The sequence below is a fragment of the Phacochoerus africanus genome, chromosome 13, assembly GCF_016906955.1.
Source record: "Phacochoerus africanus isolate WHEZ1 chromosome 13, ROS_Pafr_v1, whole genome shotgun sequence".
Classification (NCBI taxonomy): domain Eukaryota; kingdom Metazoa; phylum Chordata; class Mammalia; order Artiodactyla; family Suidae; genus Phacochoerus; species Phacochoerus africanus.
Genome location: NC_062556.1, coordinates 33,262,063 through 33,280,232, shown reverse-complemented (window position 1 = coordinate 33,280,232; position 18,170 = coordinate 33,262,063). Strand labels below are relative to the sequence as shown.

The 18,170-nt window shown below is 36.8% G+C and overlaps 1 protein-coding gene across 2 annotated transcripts in view; it reads right to left on the bottom strand.

Annotated features, from left to right (window-relative positions):
* TDRD3 (tudor domain containing 3) overlaps positions 1 to 18,170 on the bottom strand; it is a 181,236-nt gene that overhangs the window by 87,561 nt on the left and 75,505 nt on the right. For both annotated transcript variants that reach the window (XM_047755867.1, XM_047755868.1), the window contains exons 4-5: positions 15,856 to 16,016; positions 3,635 to 3,776 (exon numbers count right to left, since the gene is read on the bottom strand). In XM_047755867.1, coding sequence (XP_047611823.1) covers positions 3,635 to 3,776; positions 15,856 to 16,016 — 303 coding nt within the window. The remainder of the gene's footprint in view (positions 1 to 3,634; positions 3,777 to 15,855; positions 16,017 to 18,170) is intronic.

Sequence of the window (18,170 nt, the reverse complement as noted above, 5' to 3'; positions counted from 1 at the left end):
TCTCCAAAGAAGATATACAAATGGCCAGTAAACATATGAAAATATGTTAAATATCACTAAGAACTAGGTAAAAGTAAATCAAAACAATGAGATTTCACTTCACACTTAGAAGAACTGTTATTATCCAAAATATATGAAATAATAAGGGTTGGCAGGGATGTGGAAAAACGACCCCTTGACCACAGCAGATGGAACATAAAATGGTGCAATAGCTGCAGAAAACAATATAACTGTTACCCAAACTATTAAACAAAATTACTACACAATCCAGCAACCCGACTTCTGAGTATAAATTCAAAAGAACTGAAAGTGGCAACTCAAGCACGTATATGGAGCATTATTCATAATAGCCAAAAGGTGGAAATACCCCTTATGTCCATCAGTGGATGAATTAACAAAATATACTATTTATATACAAAGGGATAGTAATCAACCTTAAAAGTTAAGAAATTCTGACCCATGTACAAAATGGATGAAGACATGATGCTAAGTGAATTAAGCCAGACACAAAAGGACAAATATTGTATGACTGTACTTTTATGAGGCACACCTTGTGTATAAGGTTGCCAGAGTAGGGGGAAGAGGATGGGAAGGCATTATTTAATGCATACAGAGTTTTAGTTTGAGAAGATTAAAAAAAAAACCTGGAGATATATGGTTGTGCAACAGTTTGAATGTACTTAATGCCACTGAATTTTACAATTAAAAATGGTAGAGATGTTAAATCTTATATGCACAATTTATGACAATTTTTTAAAGAAAAAAATTTAAATAATCTGTTATAGAAGGTAAGGGGGAAGCATTGAAATGTTACAGAATTACATTACACTGCAAATTACATCTGGAATGGAACCATCTTTATCATATTTCAAGGTTTGAGTTTTTCTTTTCTTCACCTATCTGTAACCAACTTGCTACAACTACAACATGCTTTAAATACTGTCCAATATTCTCTTCCCACCTATTTATTTTGCAAGAATCTTAAGACCCCATTACCTCCAAAATTAACTCTAGAGTTTATGATTTCTATGGGTACACTTAATTTCTGTGTACCTGGTATGTGTATCACCTGCCAGACGCTCAAGTAATCTGAACATTCCATGATTTCTACATCTCTATGGTTACCGAATTCAAAAAACTATAAAACCAAAGGGAACTGTAATCATATTAAGATGTTTTTAAACTATTTTTCATGTAAATTTTTATTGCTCCCTAACAAGAAATACTAGCATAGCTTTCAGGAAACAAAGTGTAAAAATATATAATAAAACATTACAAGGACAACTGTCAAACTGATCAGTGTGTGTGGGCGTGTGTGTGTGTGTGTGTGTGTGTGTGTGTGTGTGTGTGTGTTGGAGGTGAGGAAATTCCTAGGAATTCTGACTGACTTTACAATTATTGAGGTACTTCTGGTTGGGCTGGAAAAATTATGTAATGTGTTGGTCTGACTTGACATTTTACCACACTTTAAAAATCTCTAATGATAATAGAAATACAATATACCAACTTGTGAAAGGAAAAGATCACATAAAATGGGTGAGATTTCTCTCCAGGAAATTCAGAGTTTATAAAAGTGGCTATTTATATAAAATTATCAAACCACTTCTGAATTACTTGCTTGTGGAACATTTCCAATCAAACAATGCAGTTGTGGAATGGTATCTTACGCTGCATAGTATAGCGGCCCAAAATGTAGCACACTACTATCATAAGGAATGAGTACTAAGGAATACAAAATGTGCCTAAATTTCCTTAACTACTTACATCCCAAACAAAGGCACTTTCAAACTAAGAAAAAATTTTAAAGTATCTTAAAATACCAAAAGCTTGAAATATTGCTAGGCCCCATAGCTCACTTTAGACCACAGACAAAATCTGAGAGTGGCACAAGAATATGAATTCTAATTCAAAGAATAATTAGCTTTTTGTGCTTCGTAATTCATTGATTTCACAATTACTTGTTATGTTTATTTCACTTAAGACTCAAGGCCACCACTTTGGAGATAAAGGCTCAGATCCATCATCTGATTATAAAATAAGTTTAATAGTTCTTAAAGCCTTTTTTCAGATCCATATGGACGTAACACTCTATTATAAGCCTGGTAGGTAGACTACATGACATAAAGATGCAAAAGCCCAGCTCAAGACCTACACATTGTTCAACAAGTATTTGTAGAATTGAATAAAGATGATTCAAATAAGAACTCTAACGTCAAAAAGTTTACAATCTATTAAAGGAGATAAGGAATAAATATAATATTAGTGCTAGGTAAAAAGTAATATGCTTCTTAATACGAATAAACTGTTCCAAGAATTCAAAGAGTAAATATTTCACCATGTGAAAAAGCAAGCATTTGATTTGAGTCTAAAAGCAAGGGGACACTATGGCTATGCAGAGAGAAAAAATAAGATGAATGCATTTGTGGGAAAACCTTTTTTTCTTTTTCAAAAGTACAACTGAAGAAAGCATAGAGAATCAAAGAAAGAGTAAGTAGTTCCATTTGGCTAGCATAAAAATTTATGTGAAAAAATTAAAGAAAGTTGAAAAGGTAAACTGGAACTAGGGCTAGATTATTAAAGGCCTTGAATCCAAGATAAGGTATTTAAAATAAAAGCAGGGTGTGGCATGGTCTGAATTATCCTGAAGATAAGCTGGCAGAAGGACAATAAGTTAGAAGATGGAAAAATGTTCCTGTTGTGGCTCAAGGAGTTAAGGACCTTACATTGTCTCTATGAGGATGCGGATTTGATCCCTGGCCTTGCTCAGTAGGTTAAGGATCTCGTGTTGCCACAAGTTGCACATGTTGCAGATGTGGCTCAGATCTGGTGTTGCTGTGGCTGTGGCACGGGCCTCAGCTGCAGCTCTGATTCCCAGCTCAGGCGCTTCTATATGCTGCATGTACGTCACTACAAAGAAAAAAATAAAAAGAAAGAAAAAGAAAGAATATGTGGTAAAACCAGTTAAGAGGTTACTGCATGTAGTCCAAGAAAGAGACTTAAAACAATAGTAACAGCAGTGGGACTTGAAAGCCAGGGACTGATAAATGATCTGCTGCAGATCAATAGAACTGGTGGCCAGAAGCAAAGTAGAAGAACCATTACTGGATAATCTAGATGACTAGAAGCATAAAGACATTGATAACAGAAATGGTGAAAACATCAAATAATGTGATTAGAAGGCAAATGGAACAAGAACCCTTTCATTATAGTGAAATACTCATTATAGTGAAATACTCACTTGTACCTGTATATACAGATGAGACAAATATTCATACATTATTCATACATATGCACAAACATTTTTTTTCTGCAGAAAGAATTATATACAGATACATTACATATAGCTTATAACTGGCATCTTGGCAGTTTTGAAAACTTGTCAGTAAAGAATGACTTTTAAAATATGTAATAAAATGTAACAAATAGTGAAAAATGACACCTGTTTTAAGAGAGCAATATATTTAAACAAAGGTAGACAGTCTCTGTAAAGATCACTGAGTTGAGTTCTACTTAACTCTGGCATTAAGGACTAATTTTACTATTCATTATAGGAAGATCTCCTTAAAATAGCGAATACAATAAAAAGAGTATAATGTTTTAAAAGTTCAAACCATTTTTCTTAGTTTACACTTACTCTCTGTAACTCCCATTTCTCAATAAGGTGTTCCACTTCACCGCCAAGAACTGTGGTATTAGAATCATTCAAGAGCAGAAATCCATTTTTTATATCCACAAGGCCTGAAAGCTTAACTTTAGTTCCAGGTGGTGTGTTTAGGCTAAAGCAAAGGAAAAAAAGAGTTAAAACACACTGAAGTTCTTGCTCCAAAGTGGAATTCAGTCTCATACTATGACCTAGTAAAATTCTTCAAAATGCACTGACATGAAAACTATTTTTCAGGTGGCTTGCTAAATAGTGTGAATAAGTCATCAGGGAGGAAGTCAGAAGACAAGGTTTAAGATTATCATTTTCTACCTTAATTTTTTTCCACATGTAAAAACATATGGATAATAAAAATCACACCATAAATCTGTGGTGAAGAAAAATAGAATAAAAGATCTGAAAGTACTTTTTCAACTATGCCATGCTGTATAAATGTAAGTTTTACCCTTTTTCCCCCCTCTGAGCTTTGACTGTGTATTGCAAAGACATACTGTTACAAAACTAAATTTCAACACAGAAAATATATCAAACCAGGAAAAATCCCAAACATTTAACATTTATAGGAGCTCCTGTAATCCACACAAAATAATGTTCTTTTAAAACTATCCAGTTAAAGATCAAATGAGAGTTATTTACTATAAAGCATACTGACTTCAAAAGGATTTTTCCATAACATGTTAACATTATCAGATTTGAAGCAGACATTGTTACACCACGACCCCTTTTACAAAAGCCAGAGAAAAGATGTTTATTCCAATCTTGATAAAGGAAACAATGGAAGAAATCAATTTTATCACACAGGTTTATTCAAAAGTAAAAGCACGGAGTTCCCGTCGTGGTGCAGTGGTTAACGAATCCGACTAGGAACCATGAGGTTGCGGGTTCGGTCCCTGCCCTTGCTCAGTGGGTTAACGATCCGGCGTTGCCGTGAGCTATGGTGTAGGTTGCAGACGCGGCTTGGATCCCGTGTTGCTGTGACTCTGGCGTAGGCCGGTGGCTGCAGCTCCGATTCAACCCCTAGCCTGGGAACCTCCCTATGCCGCGGGAGTGCCCCAAGAAATAGCAAAAAAAGACAAAAAAAAAAGTAAAAGCACATATAGAAGCCCCTTCCCATCTCTTCACACATACAGCAAGGGCTAAAGTACTCTAAATGGAATAAAGATGATCCTAAAACACTTAGGATAAATTAGAAAATCATGCTGCAAGTTTTAAACTATCACATTTTTAAAGCTCATAAAATTCACCATGTGCTGTTCGGTGCACTAGCAAATCAATGAAAGCATCAGTATTTCTGGTCTATTTTGAAGAAAGATGGTTAATGAAATGGTTATCAAGGAATAAAATACATCTGTTTTTAAGGTTTCAAAGACCCTATACAGAGTAAGCTATTATCTGCTACAAACTATCATGAGGACTGAAGCTTAATCAATCCTAGTAATCATATGTGACTTATACAAGTAGTCATGGGCAACCATGCCTAACATAATTCTTAAGTAAAAAGCTGTGTGGTAGTAAAGGCAGTAAACTTATAACAATGTTTACCAAACGTCAAGATCAGCGAACACCTAAATACAGTTATACTAAGTGAAGTCTTTCCCAATTCTAGGTAATCAACAGAACCAGATTTTCATAAATCTATAGTCATAATTTAGAAGTTAAAAAAAAAGCACCAAGGATGCTATATTCTTTACCTCTAAAGAAATTATTAATGAATTATATAATTTACATAAGATCAATGTGTGTTCTTTAAAACTATTTTTGGCCAACAATTTCTAACATATTGGTAATATTGGAAAATGTAAAAAAACACAAATTTTACATAAAGATAAAAAACTACATAAGACCTTAAAAAATGGGAAGCAAATTTACAGGGGCACTTAAATTTTGGTAATATAACTTTAAAACTAAAATATAATCTGAAAGCAGATAATGATCTAATTTTTATGCAAAATCTCTATGCCTTTCCCAAACTCTTTCTCTAATATGTTAAGAGGCAACCTATCTCCTAAAAACAACAAAATTCACAACTAAAGACTGAGCACTCTTCACCCAAATGAACTGGAAACCTCAAAAAAGATATCTTACTCCAGAAAAAAAGAGGAGGCCACAAAAAGAGGTAGGAGGGGCAATTTCGTGATATAAACAACCCCATACCTCCTGGGTGGGAAGATCCACAGACTGAAAACTAACTGGTTCACAGAGACTCACCTACAGGAGTGAGAGTTCTGAGCCACACATCATTCACTCACATGTGGGGATCTGGCATGGGGAGAAAGAGCCCCTGGAGCATCTGGCATTGAAGGCCAGTGGGGCTTGTGTGCATGCAGGAGCTCCACGGGACTAGGGGAAATGGAGACCCCGTTCTTAAAAGGTACACACAGACTTTTACGTGCACTGGGTCCCAGGGCAAAGCAAAGTCTCCATGGGAATCTGAGTCAAACCTGACTGCAGTACTTGGAGGACATCCTGGGAAAACAGGGGTGAACGTGACTTGTTGTGAGGGAAGGACATTGGAAGCAAAGCTCTCAGGAATATTCAGCAGCATGCCGTTATCTGGAGGTGGCCATTTTGGGAAAATCTGGTCCCACCCATCAGTCAGGTGCTGAGAAGTCCCAGGGCAAACAACAATCCAGGTGGGATCACAGCCCTGCCCCTCAGTAAACAGGCTACCTAATGACCCCTCAGGCACACAGCTGCCTCTAATCCCATCCAGAGACTAAGCCCCACCCACCAGAGGGATTAGAAGCAGCTCCACCTACCAGTGGGCAGGCATCAGACCCTCCCAGCAGGAAGCCTACAGCAAGCACCCCATACTGACTTCAGCCACAGGAGGGCAGACATCAGAAATAAAAGAGGCTACAATTCTACTCTATGTAAAAAGGTCACCACACCAAAAAACTATAAAAATGAAAAGACAGAGGACTATAACTCAGATGAGGGGGAAAGGAAAAACCCCAGAAAATCAGCTAAGTGAGGAGGAGATTCTCAGCCTCCAGGAAAAAGACTTTAGACTGTTGATGTTGAAGATGATGCAAGACATTGGAAATAAACTGGAGGCAAAGATGGATAACTTACAGGAAACACTGAGCAAAGAGACAAGATATAAAACTTAAACAAGAAGAGATGCAAAATATAATAATTGAAATAAAAAATTCACTAGAGGACTTCCAGTGTGGCTCACAACATAACTACTCGGCATTGCTTCTACAGTGGCTGTGGCTCGACCCCTAGCCTGGGAACTCCCATATGCCGCAAGTGCGGCCACTTGCTCAAAAAAAAAAAAAATCCACTAGAAGCAGCTAACAGCAGAATACATGAGGCAGAAGAATGAATAAGTGAAGTGGAGGACAGATGAGTGGAAATTACGGATGCAGAAGAAAAAGAGAAAAAAGACTGAAAAGAAATGGAGAGAGTCTCAGAGAACTCTGGGACAACATGAAACACACCAACATCCGTATTATAGGGGTGCCAGAAGAAGACAGAAAAAATATTCCAAGAGATAATAGCCAAAAACTTCCCTAACATGGGGAAGGAATCACTCACTCAAATCCAGGAAGCACAACCAGTACCATATAAAATAAACCCAAGGAGGAACACCCTGAGACACATACTAATCACACTGACCAAAATGAAAGACAAAGAGAAAATCTTGAAAGCAGCTAGGGAAAAGAAATAAATAACATAAAAGGGAACCCCAATAAGGTTATCAGCAGATTTTTCAGTAGAAACTCTGCAGGCCAGAAGGGAGTGGCATGATATACTTACTGTGATGAAAGGAAAAGACCTCCAACCAAGATTACTCTACCCAGCAAGGCTGTCACTCAGATTTGAAGGAGAAATCAAAACCTTCACAGATAAGCAAAAGCTGAGAGAATTCAGCAACACTTAACCAGTCCTACAAGAAATACTAAAGGAACTTCTCTAGGCAGAAAAGAACAAGAGAAGAAGGAAAGAAAAAAGAGCAGCAAAAACAAATCCAAAGCAATTAATAAAATGGCAATAAGAACATACATATCAATAATTACCTTAAATGTTAATGGACTAAATGCCCCAACCAAAAGACACAGACTGGCTGAATGGATTCAAAAACAAGACCCATATATATGCTCTCTTCAAGAGACCCATTTCACTTCTAGGGACACATATAAATTGAAAGTGAGAAGATGGAAGAAAACATTTCATGCAAACAGGGATCAAAAGAAAGCTGGAGTAGCAATACTCATATCAGACAAAATAGACTTTAAAATGAAGAATATTTTAAGGGACAAGGAAGGACATTACATAATGATCAAAGGAGCAAACCAAGCAGATAATGTAACAATTTTAAATATCTATGCACCCAACATAGGTTCACCACAATATATAAGGCAACTGCTAACGACCTTAAAAGGACAAATCGACAATAACACAATCACAGTGGGGGACTTTAACACCCCACTTACAGCAATGGACAGATCATCCAGAGAGAAAATCAATAAGGAAACACAGGCCCTGAATGATGCATTAAACTAGATGGATTTAATAGATATTTACAGGACATTCCATCCAAAAACAACAGAATACACATTCTTATCCAGTGCACATGCAACATTCTCTAAGATTGAACATATCCTGGCTACAAATCCAACCTCAGTACCTTTAAGAAAATTGAAATCATATCAAGCATCTTCTCCAACCATGACACTATGTGACTGGAAATTAACAACAAGAAAAAAACTGCAAAAAAGACTAAACAACATGCTACTAAACAACCAATGGACCACTGAAGAAATCAAAGAGGAAATTAAAAAATATCTAGCAGTAAATGACAACGAAGATATGACACTCCAAATGGGACGCAGCAAAAGCCGTTCTAAGAGGAAAGTTCATAGCAATGCAAGCCCACCTCAGGAAATAAGAAAAAGTTCAAATAAACAAGCTAACTTTACATCTAAAGCAGCTAGAGAGAAGAACAGACAAAACCTAAAGTTAGTAGAAGGAAAGAAATCATAAAGATCAGAGCAGAAATCAATGAAATAGAAATGAACAAAACCTTAGAAAAGATCAATGAAATGAAAAGCTGGTTCTTTGAAAAGATCAACAAAATTGATAAACCCCTAGCCAGACATCAAGCAAAAAAGAGAGAGGACTCAAATCAATAAAATTAGAAATGAAAAAGGAGAGGTAACAACGGACATCACAGAAATACAAAGGATCATAAGAGACTACTATATGCAACTATGTGCCAATAAAATGGAAAACCTAGAAGAAATGGACAAATGCTTAGAAAAGTACAACCTTCCAAGACTAAACCAAGGTGATATAGAAAAGATGAATGGACCAATCACAAGAACTGAAATTGAAACTGTGATTAAAAAACTTCCAATAAACAAAAGTCCAGGACCAGATGGCTTCATAGGCGAATTCTATCAAACATTTAGAGAAGAGCTAACACCTATTCTTCTGAAATTATTTCAAAAACTTGCAGAGGAAGGTATTCTTCTAAACTCATTCTATGAGGCCACCATCACCATGATATCAAAACCAGACAAAGATACTGCAAAAAAAGAAAACTACAGGCCAATATCACTGATGAACATCAATGCAAAAATCCTCAACAAAATCCTAGCAAACCACATCCAACAATAAATTAAAAGGATTATACATCATGATCAAGTGGGATTTATCCCAGGGATGCAAGGATTCTTCAATATCTGCAAATCCATCAATGTGATACACCACATGAACAAATTGAAGAATAAAAACCATATTATCCTCTCAATAGACACAGAAAAAGCCTTTGACAAAATTCAACACCCATTTCTGATAAAAATCCTTCAGAAAGTAGGTATAATGGGAACCTATCTCAACATGATAAAGGCCAAATATGAGAAACCCACAGCAAACATCATTCTCAATGGTGAAAAGCTGAAAGAATTCCTGCTGAGATCAGGAACAAGACAAGGATGTCCACTCTCACCGCTTCTCTTCAACATAGTTCTGGAAGTCCTAGCCACAGCAATCAGAGAAGTAAAAGAAATAAAAGGAATCCAAATTGGAAAGGAAGAAGTAAAACTATCACTATTTGCAGATGACATGATACTATACCTAGAGAATCCTAAAGACTCTACCAGAAAACTGTTAGAGCTCATCCATGAATTTGGCAAAGTCGCAGGATACAAAATTAATTCACAGAAATTGAAGGCATTTCTATACACTAACAATGAAAGAGCAGAAAGTGAAATTAGGGAAGCAATCCCGTTTACCATCGCATCGAAAAGAATAAAATACCTAGGAGTAAACCTACCTAAAGAGACAAAAGACACTGATGAACAAAATCAAAGATGACACGAATAGATGGAAAGATATACCATGCTCATGGATTGGAAGAGTTAATATTATCAAAATGACTATACTACCTAAGGCAATCTACAGATTCAATGCAATCCCTATCAAATTACCAAGGACATTATTCACAGAACTTGAACAAAATATTTTAAAGTTTGTTTGGAAGCACAAAAGTCCCAGAATAGCTAAAGACATCCTGAAAAAGAAAAATCAAGCTGGAGGAAGCAGGCTCCCCCACTTCAGACTATACTACAAAGCAAGAGTCCTCAAAATTGCATGGTACTAGAACAAAGACAGAAATATAGATCAGTGGAACAGGATAGAAAGCACAGAAGTAAACCCACGCACCTACAGCCAACTCATCTATGACAACAAAGGAGGCAAGGATATACAATGGAGAAAGGACAGCTTGTTCAATAAGCAGTGCTGGGAAAACTGGACAGCCACATGGAGAAGAATGAAATTAGAACACTCCCTAACACCATACACAAAAATAAACTCCAAATGGATTAAAGACCTAGATATAAGACCAGACACTATCAAACTCTTAGAGGAAAACATAGGCCAAACACTCTCTGACATAAAGGACAGCAGCATCTTCTCAGATCCACCTCTTAGAGCATTGACGATAAAAACAAAAATAAACAAATGGGACCTAATCAAACTTCAAAGTTTCTGCACAGCAAAGGACACGCTAAACAAAATGAAAAGATAACCCACAGAATGGGAGAAAATCTTTGCAACTGAATCGACTGACAAGGGATTGATCTCCAAAATTTACAAACAACATCTTCACCTCCATACCAAAAAAACAAACAACTCCATCCAAAAATGGGCAGAAGATCTAAACAGACAGTTCTCCAAAGACATACAGATGGCAGAGAAACACATGAAAAGTTGTTCAACAGCACTCATTATTAGAGAAATGTAAATCACTAATGAGATACTACCTTACACCAGCCAGAATGGCCATCATCCAAAAGTCTACAAACACTAAGTGCTGGAGAGGGTGTGGAGAAAAAGGAACACTAGTTGGTGGGACTGTCAATTGGTACAACCACTGTAGAAAGCAGTATGGAGATGCCTCAGAAAACTAAACATAGAACTACCATTTGATCCAGCTATCCCACTCCTGGGCATCTATCCAGAGAAAACCACAACTCACAAAGACACAAGTACTCCAATGTTCATTGCAGCACTATTTACAATAGCCAAGACATGGAAACAACCTAAATGTCCATCGACAGAGGAGTGGACCAAGAAGATGTGGTACATATATACAATGGGATATTAGCCATTAAAAAGAACGAAATACTAGCATTTTTTGCAACATGGATGGACCTAGAAACTATCATGCTAAGTGAAGTCAGCCATACAATGAGACACCAAATCCAATGCTTTCACTGACATGTGGAATCTGAAAAAAGGACAGACTGAGCTTCTTTGCACAACAGATGCTGACTCACAGACATTGAAAAACTTATGGTCTCTGGAGGAGACAGTTTGTGGGGTGGGGGGATGTGCTTGGGCTGTGGGATGGAAATCCTGTGAAATCAGATTGTTATGATCATTATACAACTACAGATGTGACAAATTTATTTGAGTAATAAAAAAAGTAAAAAATAAAAGAAAATAAAATAAGAAAAGGGAGATTAAAAAAATAATAGGTTAAGAGGAAAAAGATGTCAAATTATTTGAAGCTGGACATACAATTTTATTAGAATAACTGATCAAGAGTTCTAATCATCAAATTAAATTATAGCTCTATTTCCAGAAAAGAACAAATAGTGCTAAGATTTTAATACAATTTTTATTACATCACCTTCAGGGCCACAACTAACTCTTACTCAGAGAGCATATTTTGGTTTAATTACTACTTTATTGGCACCCCAAAGTATCTTTATTCTCCCTCATCAATGAAATTTAAAAAAAAAAAAAAAAAAAAAAGGAAGTTCCTGTTGTGGCTCAGTGGTAACGAGCCTGACTAGTATCCATGAGGATGCAGGTTCTATCCTTGCCCTTGCTCAGTGGGTCAGGGATCCAGAATTGACAATAGCTGCAGTGTAGGTCGCAGACATGACTCAGATCCTGCATCGCTGTGGCTGTGGCACAGACAGGCAGCTGCAGCTCCAATTCTATCCCTAGCCTGGAAACTTCCATATGCTGTGGGTATGGCCCTAAAAACAAACAAACAAACAAAAAGAACAGAAAAAAATACAGTGAGAAGTGGGGCCAGAGGTAGAACAGATAAGTGGAAAGAAGCATCCCAAAGAAATGCAATGCCCACTAGAGAAAACATTCTATATCAATTCCTGGTTTATCCTCTGTAGTGAGTTCTACCTTCCTTCTAAAATAAACACTTATTAACCAAACTTATTTTGAAAAGAGTCTTCCTATAACCACTATGGAAAATTGTATGGAAGTACCTCAGAAAACTATACATAGAACTATCATATGACCCAGCAATCCCACTCTTGGGCATATATCTGGACAAAACCTTCCTTGAAAAAGACACATGCACCCGCATGTTCACTGCAGCACTATTCTCAATAGCTAAGACATGGAAACCACCTAAATGTCCATCAACAAATGATTGGATTAAGAAGATATGGTATAGAGACACAATGGAATAGTACTCAGCCATAGATAAGAACGGGGAGTTCCCACTGCAGCACAGTGGTTAACAAATCCGACTAAGAACCATGAGGTTGTGGGTTTGATCCCTGCCTTGCTCAGCGGGTTAAGGATCCGGCGTTGCAGTGAGCTGTGGTGTAGGTTGCAGATGCAGCTTGGATCCCGCATTGGTGTGGCTCTGGTGTAGGCCGGTGGCTACAGGTCTGATTCAACCCCTAGCCTGGGAACCTCCATATGCCACAGGAGCAGCCTAAGAAATGGCAAAAAGACAAAAAAAAAGAAGAAAAGAACAAAATAATGCCATTTGCAGCAACATGGATGGAACTAGAGACTCACATGCTAGTGAAGGAAGTGAGAAAGAGAAAGACAAATACCATATGATCTCACTTATATCTGGAATCTAATGTATGGCACAAATGAAACTTTCCACAGAAAAGAAGCTCATGGACTTGGAGAACAGACTTGTGGTTGCGAAGGGGGAGGGGAAGGGAGTGGCTGGATTGGGAATTTGGGGTTAATAGATGCAAATTACTGCCTTTGGAATGGATAAGCAATGAGATCCTGCTGTATAGCACTGGGAATTATATCTAGCCACTTATGATGGAGCATGCTAATGTGAGAAAAAGATTGTATACTTGTATGTGTAACTGGGTCACCATGCTGTACATCAGAAAATTGACAGAACACTGTAAATCAGCTATAATGGAAAAATAAAAATCATTATTAAAAAAATTTTTAAAAAGTCTTCCAACAGACTTGTGGTTGCCAAGGGGCAGAAGGCGAGAGTGGGATGGATGGGGAGTTTGGGGTTAGTAGATGCAAACTATTACATTTAGAATGGATAATCAATATAGCTCAGGGAAATATATCCAGTTTCTTGGGATAGACCATAGGAGAAGACAAAGTAAGGAAATGTACAATGTGTGTGTTTGTGTGTGTGTGTGTGTGTGTGTGTGTGTGTGTGTGTGAGTGAGAGAGAGAGAGAGAGAGAGAGACTGGGTCATTTTGCTGTACAGCAGAAATTGGCACAACATTGTAAATCAACTATACTTTAATAATAATATAAAAAAGCTCCCAAATCATTCACATGTGAGAACACTTCTATAAGATGTTGTTTTTACAGCACCAAAAGTAGACATGCTACTTCAATGATGAGTGAATGAGAAAGTTGCAGTGATTTTTTTCAATTGTCAAACTGTAATGAATTCAACAAAAGAAAATAGTGGGCAGCATAAGGGACCCTCTTCTTGGGGCTAATCTTTTGTTTTCATTTACCTCAGAGAAATATATAGCAATAACATCAGAAAATGAGGAGTTCCTGCTGTAGCTCGGTGGTTAGTGATCCCGACCGGCATCCATGAGGACATGGGTTTGATCCCTGGCCTCACTCGGTGGGTTAAGGATCTGGCATTGCCATGACCTGTGGTGTAGGTCACAGACAAGGCTCGGATCCCAAATTGCTGTGGCTGTGGTGTAGGCCGGCAGCTACAGCTCCAATTAGACCCTAGCCTGGGAACCTCCATATGCCACGGGTGCGGCCCTAAGAAGAAAAAAAGACCAAAAAATAAAATAAAATAAATGAATAAATAAAAAAATAGATAAATAAAATGAGAGAATGAACTATTATATGGCAAGTCTTCCTTCTTAGTCATCTATCTGTGAACTCCCTTAGAGGGGATCTGACTGAATTTGTTAAAGGAGGAAAGGCTATGTTTCTTCACAAAAGTAGGAATCCTTCTATTCTTCAAAAAGAAGACAACATAATCACAAAGTCAATATATTCCCCCTTTGTATATGCAAATCAACATTTCAGATGAACATATTATTTTCTAAGGAAGTAATAGATACTAGTTGAAAGAAAAAAAGAAATCACTGAATATTGCACACAAGGCCCCAACCTACCGCATTTCCTTCCACATACCACAATCCCAAATAACCCAGCTGGTCCAAATGGAACTTTTCAATCATCTGTTATTAGGGTACCAAGTCTTTTGCATGTGTTATTCCCACTTTCATCTCTCTCAAACACCTATTCATATTCCCATTCCTTATTCCCCCCAGGTAGAGGCAATTTTCTGAACTCCTATTCATTTCAGTTGATGCATTTACTGTAATCTGTATGTTGTGTGCCTACCTCATTGTCATATAAGCTCCCTGGAGACAAAATCTAAATTCTTTTTACCTTTCTCCCTCCAGCACCAGATAAAGAGGCTGGAACACAGTGGATGCTAAATGCTTATTAAATGCTTGCTCAGGACAGAAGTATGGTCTAGGCTTTCACATTAAACGAAAAAGCTCAAAGGACTCTGCGCAGCAAACAGAAGCATATAAAATGACTAAGAATGGAGTTCCCGTCGTGGCTCAGTGGTTAACCAATCTGACTAGGAACCATGAGGTTGCGGGTTCGATTCCTGGCCTGGCTCAGTGTGTTAAGGATCCAGTGTTGCCGTAAGCTGTGGTGTAGGTAACAGACATGGCTCGGATCCCATGTTTCTGTGGCTCTGGCGTAGGCCAGTGGCTACAGCTCCAATTCGACCCCTAGCCTGGGAACCTCCATATGCCAGGGGAAGCGGCCCTAAAAAGGCAGAAAAGGCAAAAAGACAAAAAAAAAAAAAAAGACTAAGAAAAGAAAGGGGGTGGGAGGGATGGTTACAACGTCCAATGAAAATTCCCATCTCAGAAAACAGAGCTCAAACTGATCTAATGGGGTCACTGAGAACAAGACACTTTCCTGTCCTTCTTAGTGCTTTTCTTCATTCCAACAGGCATGATTCTAAAAGTCTCATAAAAATAGCCAAAAGGATTGGAAAATTTTTCCTTATGGAGTTCTTCCTCCTCTTAGAAACTGGGGTGGCACACAAACCTCTCCAGCCTCAATCATTTTCCCCAAGAAAATTCATTCATTTATAAACTTTTCTATATCAATAAACTGTGACAGACACAACTGTCAAGGAGGGAACTGTAACATATTTAAAGAAACTGCTCTGGTAATTTTTAATAACCTAAAATTTAGTGATAAAATTAAAATAGTTACTTTTCTATTTTTATTAACACTGAAGCAAGAAGCAATTAACTCCATTTTAAGCTATTTTCTTTACAAATACAAACTTTATTCGGAATAACTAATATGCACTTTTAAGAATGCATTCCTTCTTTTCAAAGGTCTTCAAATCCATGGTGAATAGTACCTTTAAATACTCTATAACAAAAACACAAAATAAAGTACTAATTACCTTAATTTTGACATATAACTAAATTCTACTGCTGTGCAACTTATATGACCATCAGTCATCTGCAAACGCAGCATTCTCGGTGCAGCCTGAGATTCTTCATTATCCTTTGGTGCAGCAACATTGCGAATTTTTTGAATTTGCAAAACACATGGACCTTCAAGCTGTCAAAAAACAAAGGAATAAATATCACTTTCTAGCCACAGCTTTTTCACCTATAGTGTTTTTATTTTCCTTAATGGTTATACTTTATGATTTATAATGATAAGTAAGCTAAAAATTTTAACTGTTACATATACCAGGGTGGAGGTTTTTTTGCATTTAAAGATTAAACTTCAAAAAGGTCTCCTGAAGAATTTTTTAATATATAATTCTGAATTCATCTTTAGAAAGTAACAAGAAATGAAAACTTTAGGAAAAAAAGTTATTTTTCTGGATTAAAGGTATATTAAATGACGTTTTTAGCCTTCTGTGCTCTTAAGTGTTCACATATATCCCCCCTTTCCGACCATGTACATTAAGGAACTTCTGGAATTAAAGAACTTAGTAATTTTTTAAGGGACATCAATTTTACAGCAGCAGTTGAAAGGAATGCTTTCTGTTCAAAAAACATCAAGTTTAAAGTACACCCTCTTCTGGCAAAAATAAAGAATACAATACTCCAAAATTTTAACTATACAAAATCTAAGAAATGTGAGTTATACTTAACTTATTTTCACATTTTCTTTTTAAATGAGTTTAAATCTAATGCTATCCTATATGCACTAGCATTAAGGAGAAGAAATGTTCTTTCTAGTCATATTTCAGTCAAAGACAAAAATAAAATTGATGGACTAACTAGCTATTACAGGTTTTAATATAATGAAACGCTTATGGCATTATTGGGAAATAAGATCAAAATCTGCTTATGTGTCTGAAAAATAAGTTTAACATAAAGTGACACCTTCCATAGTATAAAATATATCTTTAAATAGTACCATGCTTACCAAAAAAAAGTTACTCTTTATTATATCTCTATATCTCTATATGGCACCTCACTGGTTAGTTCACTTTCAATGTGTTGTAACCAACTGACTTTTATTTGTGTGCAATTAAATGGATATGTAGATTATATTACCTAGTTTTAACAATTAATGATCACACAAAGGACAAGTGGCTTTAAAAGATTCTGTCAAAGAAACACAAACTGAAGATAACGCCAACAATGCAATCTCAGGGTAGGAACAAGATGATTTCTGCTGGTCTCTGACATCTGGCTGACCATGAGAACAAAAAGCTGCAAAACGCTAGGGAGAAACACCTGTTCCTAACTCCTGATTTTTCCGGGCAAGTAGTAAGTTTACTTATTTAATTACTCCAACTCCTGGCCTCTTCATCCCTTTTACTGGATCAAATAGTGGCCCTTCCAAAAGATATGTCCACCTGGAACCTGTAAACATAACCTACTTGGGAAAAAAGACTTGGCATACCTAATAAAGGTCAGTAGCTAAAGATGAGATGATCCTGGATTATGTTAAATACAATGATGAGTGTCCTTAGAAGAAAAGAAGAAATAAACACAAAGACACTGGGTCTAAAGGCCATTGGGAATATGGAGGCAGAAATCTGAGTAGCCAAGGAACACCAGTGATTGCCGGCAGCTACGGGAAGCTATGAGAGGGGAATGAAATATACTCTCCTTCAGAGCTTCCAAAAAGAACCAACCCTACTGACATCTTGATTTAAGACTCCTGGCCCACAGATTTGTGAAAGAATAAATTTCTATTATTTTATCCATTAAGTTTGTGGTAATTTGTTACAGAAGCCTCACGAAACTAACACATCCATTTATGGAATGACTTAAGTGATTGGGAAGAATATAATGCATATTTTGGAATCATCCTCACCATTTTTTTTCTTGGGACCCTAAAAAAGGAGGTACCAAATCAGCCTCTTCACTGGACAGGCACCACCATAAATGAGTGTACAATCCTGCCAGGTTTGCAGTTCAATTAATGTATCCATTTGGCTCTCCCATCAAGCCACATCTTCCAAATTAATCTTTATCAATGGTAAAGTTGATATTTTGGCCCATATCTGCCACTTCTTTACTTCTTGATTGAAAACCAAATTAGAAAAGGAGCTACTATTTATTAGAATATCCTTAGAAACTCCTAAACAACACAATATTTTGATAGTAAATTTTCAACATGTATCAACAGGCCTTAAGAATAGTTCCACAATTCAGAAAGATTCTATTAAGACATAATTTTTACATATGTTTACAATATTAAGTTTATTGTATACTCTATAGTCAAAAAATAGGGAAGTACTGGATC